Here is an 11,376-nt window from a genome sequence, read left to right on the forward strand (position 1 = left end):
CCCACACCTGACTTTCTTCTTGAACAGCTGGACACCTAATTTCTTGAAAACTGAAATGCAGAAGAGACAGGAGGAAAACAGCCCACAGGCTGTTTGGAATGGTATGGGCTGGCCAGGACCTGAGCTTGGTCCAACTGATAGAGCTGTCTGGGCTGATGCAGTTCCACCTGGATACCATGTGACTGGTTAAGTTCACTTTCCTGCGACCTGGGAGACCCTGAAGGAGATGGGCTCTTTGGAGGGACACTGAGTTTGTCTTCAGTGATCCTTTGTGGTAGAGTTCCAGGCTTGAGTGTGTGGCTTTAAGACAGGATTGCTGGCCAGCCCACAGAGCCTCTCATCCTGTAGGTCTGGCAGAGGAACCCCTGGTACTGAGGTGGTCAAACTGGGAAGAGTTGGTCACCCAACTAGGGTGGGAGACTTTGCCTTTCTAAGAAACTCCCAGATGAGGATGATGCTGGTGGCACTTTGCAAACTGCTGCTTCATTGTTCCCAGACAGCTGCAGAGGCCAGAGCTGCATGTGGCAGCCCTGAAGCTTCCAAATGGGAGGCCCTGGGCAGTGGTCGGAATTCAGACTGGGAGGAGCTATGATGGGAGAGGTGGTTGTGGACTTGGGGAACTTTGGCCAGAGTCCTGGATTGATGGGGGCAAGAAGAGCTGTTCAGAAAGGTGGGGTCAGGTGAGCTGAGGCTCTGTGTGTTGGGGGTTTACCCTAGTGAATACAATCCAGAGGGCCTTTGCCCTCCTCACTGTGGGATAGGCCTGCAGCTTGGTTGGATGTGAAGCTGGATGAAGAGAATGGCTGTTTCATGGCCAGGAGGTTGTGGAAGCTCAGAAGACCAATGCTGACTCACACTTGAATATTTTATGATTGTGATGTGATTATTGTTATCCTCCACTTGGTGAGGATCACCTCTAAGGTCACTTGTCCTGGAAGTGGCAGAGTTGACTGAGTTTAGGTCACTGAAAAAGCCCAATCCCCCCAGGGAACAGATGGGAGAAGGGCCTTGGAGATGGCCCTGGGGAGCAGCAGGAGTGTCCCTGTGCCCATCCCCTTGGGAGAAGTATTTGGAAGGATGAGCCCAGGTCAGACCCAGCCTGACAATATAGCCCTGCCTAGTAGAAACACCCCCCACATTGTTCCTCCTCCCTACCTGCCCGGCCTTGCGTGATACACAGGTGTGCTCAGGGCTCTGGCATCTGAAGTGACGCGAGCCCAGCAGCCTGGTCAGGACCACATTCCGGGCCAAGAGACACAGCCAGGCTGAGGCCTGAGGCGTGATGGTTCGTGACTCACCTCAGCGTGCAAACGCCTCACCTCCCCTGGCCACTTCCCTACTTGTTTGCTTATTCTGCCTGAGAGTTGGTAGAAGCCAGTCAGCAGTTTATGGAGAAGAAGAGGGCTTGACTTGCCACCTAGAGCCAGGATGTATGGGCCCCAGTCCTGCTACTTTTCAGCTTGAACTTGGGAAGGTCGCTTGACCCGCAAGTCTCAATTTCCCCATGTCTATGGTGCTGGGGTTGCTTGAGAGTCTTTGTTCTCCCCAGTGTCCTGGGGACCAGCAGCAGTGGTATCCCCTGGAAGCTTGTTAGAAGTGCAGACTCAGTCCCCAGGGGCCTACTGAATCAGGATGTGCATTTAATAGATAACCAGACAATTTCAGTATAATCTGAGAAGGGCAAGTTCATGATGTATGAGATTGAGTTTGGTGTTGCAGCTGTTAATTCTGTGCTATGAAGGATTCCTGAGCATAATCCTGATGGATGCTCAGTTGCAGACCAAATCTTGTTCCAGAAGGATTCCCTCCATTTTTTTACTTTTCCTAGGTATATCGCCTCCATTTTAGCTCTTACCTGGTGTTCCCAACTGCTTGATAAATTCCAGGAAGCCCTCTTAAATAGCCCTCCCTTTTCTTCTAAGGAGCTAATGGAAGCCAGTAAGTTATGAGCTGAAATTGCACTCAATTCACCCCTACTTCTACAGATTTACTTTATACTCATTCTCCAAAGCTGTCACTGTCCTTCCTAGAGGTGTATGCCCTTTAACTGGTGAAACAATTCAGGAATTGACCAACTATACAACATAGAGAACCATTCTACAAGCATTTAGACTGCGAGCTAACAGCCAGATGAAAGAACGCAAGAGGAAGATGTAAATAGTGTGGAAACTCCCTAAAGTGAGTATTATGTGGGAGACCGGAATCTGTGGCTGCTGCTCAGCGAGCCTCATTCCCCCAGCCTCTCTCAGACATGAACATATGTTTTGGGCTAAGTGTGATCCTAGATTTTCAAGATTTGCATATTTTGAATGACATGGCTGCTGCTAAGTGAAAGCCAACTATTGCATTTGGTTCCCAGCCAAAGAAATGGAAACCTCTTCCATGTCCAGGACAAAAGAATCATCTGTGTTGGTCCCAGGAAGAGAAGCTGTGTGGGCTCCTACAGTGACTTCCTAAGTCATGATTTAGAGTGATTTTGATTATACGTGACTTTTCCTTTTTGCTCATGTTAGAACTTCAAGTAAGAGGAAAGCTACCTTGCTGTATGTAATTAAGTTGGACACACAAAGAAATTTCCAACTGGGAAAATCAATATGATTACAAGTGAAGATGGCCAGGAAAGGCTCTGAATAGGAGGGGAATCTTTCTTCTTAATGCCTTTTCTAGAATGTTCTTTTGTGATAGCTCTTCAGATTTCTAAGACAGGTCTAATTCTGATAAACTGCCAGTAGATTCCACGAGGCCAGAATAACCTGTGTATTCTCTGCATCCACCACTCTCTGCACCTCCCAGGAGGTGCTGTACTGAATGTAGGATTCCAGAATTTTCGAAGAGTCAGGTTAAACTTTGCCTGAAAACTGGGGAATTGAGAATTGTTAGGAGACCACACAGACTCAAAAATATGTTATGCCACGTGTTGAAAGAAAATGCCAAATCCACTTCTTTATTCTGGTAACTAGCTCATGCCATAAAAGATCTGAGGCAACTTATAAGAAAAATACTTTTAAGGTGAAATATAAATAGAAAGTGAAAAATTAGACCAGGGGAAGTATAAATTAGTGGAGCATGTGACAAGCTTGAACACAACTAGCCTCTGAAGCCTGACCCTCGGAGTTACTGTAGTTGGGTTGCATTTGACTACATGCCATTGAAATAAGATAAAGAGTCCTAATATTAGGGTCAAAATATAAATGAATGGACAGCAGAAATCTAACTGCTTGTCAGAACAAAGCCCTGAGGGTTTCCTTTGATTAAAAGCTCAATGTGGGCCTCCCTGGTGGCCTAGGGTTCAGTCTCAGCACTGTCACCACTAAGACCTGAGTTCGATCCCTGGCCAGGGAGCTACCCATATGGTGCAGCAGACCTCTCCTGTCTCACCTTTTGCTCCCCTCAGCAGTTTATTTCAGTAGATCAACCTGTTCTGTTTCTCCACTCTGTCGCTGGTGAATCCTCTCACCTCCTCACCTCTGTCCTACACCCCAGTTCTTCTATGCAAAAAAAATAAAAGCTCAATGTGAGCTACCCACATGGCCTGGCTATGCACACAGATGGGGCTGCCTCATTAGTGTGCAGCCCAGCCCCCTGGAGATGGGGGAGGCCTTTTGCACACAGCATTGGCCCTGCATCTGCTTTTGCAGTCCGCGTGTTAAATTATGCTACCATGTGCCAACTGGATGCTACCAAGAGATGATGAGGTGGTGCCCTCCAGGGCCGCACAGTCTGTCCCAAGGTGGTAAGAGCAGACAATAGTGTGATCTGTGCTGACAGGATATCTCACTTGGAATTCTGTGCTTAGTTCTAACTGTTCATTTTTTAAATAACATTGACATGAGCGCGGTAGAGGATGGGGCTTCCCTCTCAGCGTCTAAGCCCAGGCATGGTTGCTGCCATAGAAGCAAGCACTTTAAGGTTTCTCAGGCCCTCCTGGAACAGCTGGGGGACTGGCTGTGATGTCAGTGGTCTGGTGGAGGGACACCGGACTCTCGATGTAGTCTGGAACCTTCCAGAAGTCTGGCATTCTTGGCCATTCATGGGCATCTTTGTGGAGGCTTTGACACCTCCACCTCACAGCCTTCAGTTCTTCCTGGTTGCTGATAAGGGGTGTACAACAGGAGAGGACGTCTTCTTATTTTGATTCTTCCCCTTCAGATGGGATGGGATCTGTGCTGGAAAAAACATGAACTAGATGAGCCCAAGACCCAAATACATGATTTCAAGCCTGTGTGAGGATGAAACTAGCATAGTTCTTGGATTCAGTTCTTGGGCTTAGGTTTGAAAATCCTGTTATGAATCGGCTTTGGAACTCAGTTTCCTCACCTGTAAAATGGGGATTTGAATGGTTAACTCAGAACTGTGAGCATCAAATCAGGTGCATGGAAATAGGTGATTGGCCCCATAAAATAGGTGACTGGCCTCATCAAATCTTAGTTCTTTCTCCTCACTCTTCCTTGTCCATGAAGCTAATATTTCTCTCTGGACCCCAGATTCCACCCCTACCTCCACCTTGTGCGTGGCCAGACATCTGTTCATCTTTGTAATTTCAACAGTCTCTTTTTTAAAAAAAAAACAGATTTATTTATGCATACAAGAACTGGGGTACAGGCCAGAGGTGTGGGGGTGGGGGACAGGGGTGAGAAGATTCACCAGAGACAGAGTGGGGAACAGAACAGGCAGACTGACTGAAATACACTGCTGAGGGGAGCAGTGGGCGAGACAGGAGAGGTCTTCTGTGCCATGTGGCAGCTTCCTGGCAAGCCGGGAATCGAACTTGTGCTGCAGGGGCTGCAAATTGCTTCATAGTGCAGTACTTAACCCCTTGCGCCACAAGGCAGACCTCAACAATCTCTTTTCTTTGAGGACTTTCTCTCCTCCGCTTACTATCCTGCTCAATGTTCTGTATCACTTCCTCTGAAAAAAATTATACCTCAAATCAGCTATCCCATCAGCTATTGCTTTGCCCCTTCATTTCATCACCAGATATTTTGGAGATTAATCTGCACTCAGTCCTTTAGACACCTGAGCAATCACTACAGAGTGATTTTTTACCCTCCTTGTTTATTTAGATGCTCTTTGCCAAGTCCATTACTTTTCCTTGGGCTACAACCTCCCTGGTGGCTCAGATGGTCTGTTCCCCTCACCCTTGATATCGTGTCTTTGTTCATTCTCTTTGCCATGAACACAGTGTGGCTCCCTAATTATTTCAGGGAACTTCTCTTTGGATTCCCCACCAGGTCTTCCTTCTCCCAGTTCCCCAAAACATGGTTCAGGATTCCAACCTGAGCTCCTAGGGGAAGTGGTCATGGCTGGCCCAGAGGTAGAAACCTATTTCTATGAGAAGTCAGATCATAAATATTTTAGGCTTTTCAGGCCTTATGGTCACCATTACAGTGACTCAAATCTGTCGTTATAGCATAAAGCAGCCATGGGCAGTACATGAGAGAATGAGCCTGGCTTTGTTACAGTAAGACTTTACTTAAAACAACAACAACAACAAAGTAGGAAAAGGGCCAGACTTGGTCCATGGGCTGTAGCCTGCTAACCCCTAGTCTAGTGGAAACAGAGTATAGAATAATAGGGTCAGAAACAACTGGTTTCACAGTAGGGTGCCATCATCCAGCCTCATCATTCCATTATTCTATTGGACAAGTTACTTGGCCTCTATTGCTTCTTAATCTCTTTATCTGTATAAGCATATTAAGGGGAATAATGATGATGATGACAATGATGATGGTAATTCACAACATTGTTGATAGGATAGAAGAAGACAATTTGTAGTCTCTTTCAGTGAATCTTGGGTTCCTTCCTTCCACTGTCTATGCCCACATCTCAGTTTCTCCTCTTCACTCTCTCCACCTTTTTACTCCCTGCAATCTCACCCAGGCAGGTTGCTAACCCCTACCTCCATCTCCATGTCTGATCTCCCTTCTGAGCTTAAAATCTGCGCCTGGTATGACATTGGGTAGCTTGGCTCATATTTACCATTTGTATCTCAAACATTGGGTGTTCAGAGGAAAAACGCATTGTTTCAACCAAGCCTGTACCTCCTCCTGATCTTTGGGGAGGTGTCTTTGACACCACCGTTCCCTACCAGAGACCAGTCCGGGTGGCTTGCTGGTTCTGACCTTCACACATGCTGCCTGTCTTGGTCTTTCTCTTGTCCTCCCTGGCGCCATCTTTTCAGTTCAATATCTTACTATCTGTTACAGACTTACAAATGCTCTCCGTGTCTCCAAGCCTCTGCTCCCCAACTCATTTCTGCACACAATACGAGCTACACCTCCAAAGCAGCACTTGGCCATGTTTCTCTTCTGTCCCTGAAGTCACCGATGATTCCCCCTTGCTCTCCACATGTTGGAACTCTCATCTGACTTTCAATGTGCTCCAGGTTCAGCAGTGAAACCCCCTGACTCTCCTTATTGCAGCTGTTCCCTCTGGTTCTTCCCCATGCCATCCTGCCTGCTGCCTTCTCGCCCATACCTCTGATCCCAGGCCAGAGAGCAGAAGCCACACACAGCCCCCTGCACCTTCTGGCCGGAAGTGTCTCTTTATCTCACCTCCCAGAGCCCGTGCAAGATTCTGTTTATCTCATGCAACACATTTTCCATGTGCTTCTATGAGGTATTATGTACTTGCTTTATCTCTTCCTTTAGATTAAAAATCCCTCGGGGATGAGAAGAGACCTTTGTCCCTGTGCAGAGACCCAGCCTGCATCTGCATATGGTATGGGCATTGTGAGGGGGTGAGCTGGGTTTTCCTGGGCTTTCCTTGGAGCTAACTTGACAGCCTCACTGGCCTCCTCTGTGGCCAGAAAGGAAAGTGTATAGATGGAAAAGTTGATGCTGAGCAGCGAGTTTCACTTTCCAGGGCTTGGGGCTGCGAGTCTTCCATGTCTTTGGTGCTGGGAAGTGGGTGTGTTTGTGTGGGTGTGTGTTTGTTTCTGTGAGTGTATTTCTGGTTTCTGTGTGTCAAATGTGTGTGTGTGTGCACGTGTGTAGGTGTAATGGTGTGCTTCCCCCTGTGAGGAGATTGTAGTCTTGGACATTCTTTTGTAAAAGGACAAGAGCCCTCGCCTTATTGCCTGGGTCTTGCCTCTAGCTACACGAAATTCCCAGCAAGTGAAACATGGTGCAAACAAAGCTTCGGAAAATACAGCAACTGAGTGATAAAATCAAACCTCAGGATGGTGCACTGGGTGTACCTGAAAGTCTTGTGGGTCCTTTGAGGGGAAGTCGCCAGCCTGCTCCTGGAGAACAGAGTGGTGGGGTAGGGGGCAGTCCCAGACCTTATCCAGAGATGTGACCTGCCTTTCTCTAGGGTGGACCAGGATGGGGGTATCCTAGCAAACTCATTTTATTGCCATTCTAAAGGGCAAACTGGGAATGGCAGTATCAGGCTTTGAATTCAGGAAGCCTGCTGCTCTTTACCCCAGTCTGAGAATTAGGAACTAGCAGAGCCTGTTATAAGCAGCCCATAAATCACACATAAGGTAAGTGTTCATAACCTGGCCAAAGGTCATAGACCATGAGAGGACTGAGACTAGTTGTCTCTAGAAATATCTTTTGCACCAGAACTGGATGCTAAAGTGTTCATGTGAAATTCTACATGCAAGTCCAGCATCTAAAACCAGGGAAAGCCCAGCCCTCTCTGGGTGCATATGTGTGTTGTGTGGTTTGGACAGAGCTGCCTGCTCACCACCCCCAACCCAGCCCAGCCCCTCTCTCAGCAACTTCTCAGAACAGTTCGAAATCTCTCACAGGTCCAATTCTCCTATCCTAAAGGCAAGTAAAATGACTTGCCCAAGGCCAATCCATGGTGGTGGGAAGCCCCTGTGAGTAACTCCCGGGCAGATCCCAACTCTCATTAACCTGCCGCTGGACCAGCACTAGACACTGCAGTAAAAGAGGGACTGTGTAGGGAAGTGAGCCGTGTAGGTCAGCTGGCTTTGAAGATCCCATCCAATGAGGGGCTTGGGGACTAAGAAGGTGAAAATATTCTCACGACTGTATTCAGTGGAGACTACAATGGATCTCATTACCTTTGAAGTCCTTTAAGCATAGAGGTAGCCCTCACTGTCATCCCTGCTGAAAAATCTTCATGCTATACACTGAAGAATCCATCGAATGTTTCTGGGATGCTACCTTGGAGGGAAGACTTACCCATCTGCAATGTACCAACTACCTGCATTACGACAGGTTTAAAGGAGTGCCCTTTGTTTCTTTAACCATCATTCACACAGTGCTGTCCAAATATTAATCCACTAAATATTAATCTACTAATGCAGTATCCTTTTGAAATAGAGCCCTTATTAGCACTGTCTCCATTTTATAGATTTGCAAATATGGGCACAGAGAGGTAAATTAACTAGCCCTGGATCACACAGCTAGTAAGGAACAAAACTGGACTCAAATCAGAAGGCTGAGTGTTGGCCCATGCTCTTCCCCGCCGGGCCATTCAATTTTCTATTCACTAAGGGAAGGATGTGCAGGGCAAGGAATCTCACATTGGGGATCCCTTGCTTGGGCAAGTGACTTACCCCTCAAATAGGATGGAACTGAGAATAGTAATAAAACCCCATCCTGAGTCCAAGGTGGTCTTTTGGGAACATAGATTCAATTATATCAAGACTCTGCTTCTGCTTACATCACTTCAATAAGTTCTTAGTATTCTTAAAATAAAGACCAGTCAGTGAGAGGGCCCTGCATGATCTCACCTCACCTCCTGCAAACTGCCAGCTCTCCCTGCACTTGCCTTCTGCCCTCCACTCTCCCTGCTGGCTTCATTTCCTGCTCCCCAGAACCTGCCCAAGTCATTACCTCTGCTTGAAAGACCCCCTTTCTGCATAGTTTCTCTATTGAACTTTACATGGGGCCAGAATCCCTCTCTGTTTTTTTTTTTTTTTTTTTTTTTTAAAGAAATTTATTCCTCATGGTGCTGGGGGCTGGGAAGTCTGTGGTCAGAGGGCAGCGTGGTCAGTTCGGGTGAGAACCCTCTTCCTGGCTGGCTGGATGTCTTCTCTCTGTGTCCTCATGTGGCCAAGAGCAGAGCAGAGGAACACGCTTGCCTGCCTCTTCTTAGAAGGGTGTGAAAAAATCATGGGGTCTCTGCTGTTGTGACCTAGTGAACCCCAAGCCTCCTTCTCCAAACAGTTCACATTGGGAATTAGGATCTCGGCATGTGAATTTTGAGGGGACACAGTCAGCCCTGAGCACTATGTCTACACCTCATCATTTAAATAAGTATAGCCAGTCTCCCTTTCTTCCTAGTCCTCACTTGGCTCTATTGTGCACCTTCCTTAGTGAGACTGTTTGGATGATGTCTCTCACCTGATGGAATCCCCCTGAGGGTACAGACCTCAGCTGTCTTATTCTCATGGCATCTTCAGTGTCTTGCATAGTGCCTGACACATGCTTGTGACTGAGCAAATTAAGGGTCTCCTCTTGCTCTGAGGCTTCATGATGCAAAGTGTAAACTGAGTCCCATCACTACCAATTTGAAGTATACCAAGGGACTCACAGTGGGACTCTGATCCCTTTACTCACCCTGTTTTTCTGTGTTATATATTTAGTAATATGACTTGATCTCTGTAACAACCATACTGTTTGCAAAGAACCTTTTCCTGCCTTACCTGTTTATGATCATTACGACAATGAGGGCAGGAAATATCCTCATTTTACAGATGAGAATACTGAGACTTGGAGCATGCCTCCGCCTGTCCAAGGCCACCAGTGCTGCAGCCCGGAGTGTGATTTTGTTTCTATAATCTGCCAGCTACAGTCCTGCCCTACCCTACTGAACTGTTATGCTTTTATCTCATTTCTCAGTATCAGATACAATCTGCCAGAAAAGACACAATTGTTACTTCCTCCTTCTACCCCAACAATGACCTTTGCTCTTACATCCAGCCCTCAGGAGGGGTTGTTGCTCTGCCTGAGGGCAGGTCCCTGCCCTCCTAGGGAGAGTGAGAGAGGGGACAATCACAACAACCAGGGCTTCAATTTCAGTGCCCTGGAGAGAGGTGCCAATCTTCAATTTAGGGATGTGGGGCCAGACCAGCTGTATCTTTAGGGGTCCATGTCCATATGAAAACTTTTATGTTATCTGCCTCCTTGATTACATGCTGTCCACTGAGCTGCTGGCCTCTGTGAAGTGTGAAACTGGGCTGTGGTCTGTCCATTTCAGGTCTCCCAGAGCAGCCTGGGAAACTGTAGGTGCGTGAGTGGGGTGGGGGCACTGTTGGGAGGGGAGGAGGTCCACTGAGAGTGGATATGGCAGTAGCCCTGAGTCCCTCTGTGTGGCCCAGTCTGGGAGTACAGGGAGGCCAGTGAGAGGGTGGTCCTGCTCTGCTTCTTCCTGTCACAATCTGGCTTGTAATCCTCCCTCCATGCAAAGACACAAGCAACAATAACCCTATATACAAATGCAATGGTGAGAACCAATTTTACTCAATGAAAAGAATTGAGGGGGAGAGACAAGAAAGAAGTTTGATAAAAAAAGAACTTTCCATCTTCTCCAAATGCTAAAGGCTTTTCTCCCCAATAAAGAATCAAGATGGGATTCTTTCCCTCATGTTCCAGGTTGACAGGATAACTTGCTGCTCTGAAGGGGTTGTGGAAACCCTCTTCCTGGCCTCCATGAGCAGAAGGGTCTCAGAGGAGAAAATTTTGTCCATCTTCACCTGGTTGGTGCCCAGTTTCCAGCTGCTCACCCCTTCATTTTCAGAAGGCCCTGGCCGCCTGCCCTGCCCCCGAGCCTCCCTGCTCACCCATCTGCAGGTCTCCCGTGCGCTCACCTGGTCCAGGCAGGCACCCTGGTAGGAGTATCCCTGCTACTGCTCCAACTCCAGATTCACGGGCAACTCCCTCTGGAGACTGCGTCCCTCCTTCTCCAGCCACAGCCAAACTATAAGTCCAGTTCCTTAAGAGGCACCTCGATGTTGAGGGAATACCAGATGATCCAAAAGAGCAGGCTGAGAGCCATGATGAGGGCACCCGAGTAGACAAAGAAATCCCAGTAATCCAGGGAGACCAAGATGCCCAACAGCAGCAGGACCAAGCCCACGGCGTCGAACAGGAGGGCCAGGACAAGGAAGAGGGCGCACCGCCCTGGACTGCATCTTCCCCAGGGCCTTCCCAGGAGCATCGCCCAGGAGGAGCAGAGCAGGCCCGCTGCTCCTGGGGCCAAATTTGCATGGGAGGGCGGAGGCCCTGCCTCCTGCTGCCTCTCTGCCTGCTGGGTGTGAGCGAATGACTGAGCGCGTCTGAGCCACAAGGAAGTACACGTGGACCTAGTTTTATGAGCAGACAGCCAGTGGGGCAAGATATTTCTTAACTGTTTCATGCCTCAGGAATGATCTAGACCAAAGCAGCCTCGTGTCAC

At 48.0% G+C, this 11,376-nt stretch overlaps 1 protein-coding gene across 1 annotated transcript; it reads right to left on the minus strand.

The window, feature by feature from the left end:
* Nucleotides 1–10,899: 10,899 nt before the first annotated feature.
* Nucleotides 10,900–11,139, minus strand: TMEM238L (transmembrane protein 238 like; the record flags this gene model as incomplete). The annotated part of the gene is made up of 1 exon (XM_084236660.1): nt 10,900–11,139. One exon carries the CDS (start codon nt 11,137–11,139, stop codon nt 10,900–10,902), a length of 240 nt encoding a protein of 79 aa, XP_084092786.1.
* Between the last annotated feature and the right edge of the window lie 237 nt (nt 11,140–11,376).

This window comes from Talpa europaea, assembly GCF_964194135.1.
Source record: "Talpa europaea genome assembly, chromosome: 7".
Lineage (NCBI taxonomy): Eukaryota > Metazoa > Chordata > Mammalia > Eulipotyphla > Talpidae > Talpa > Talpa europaea.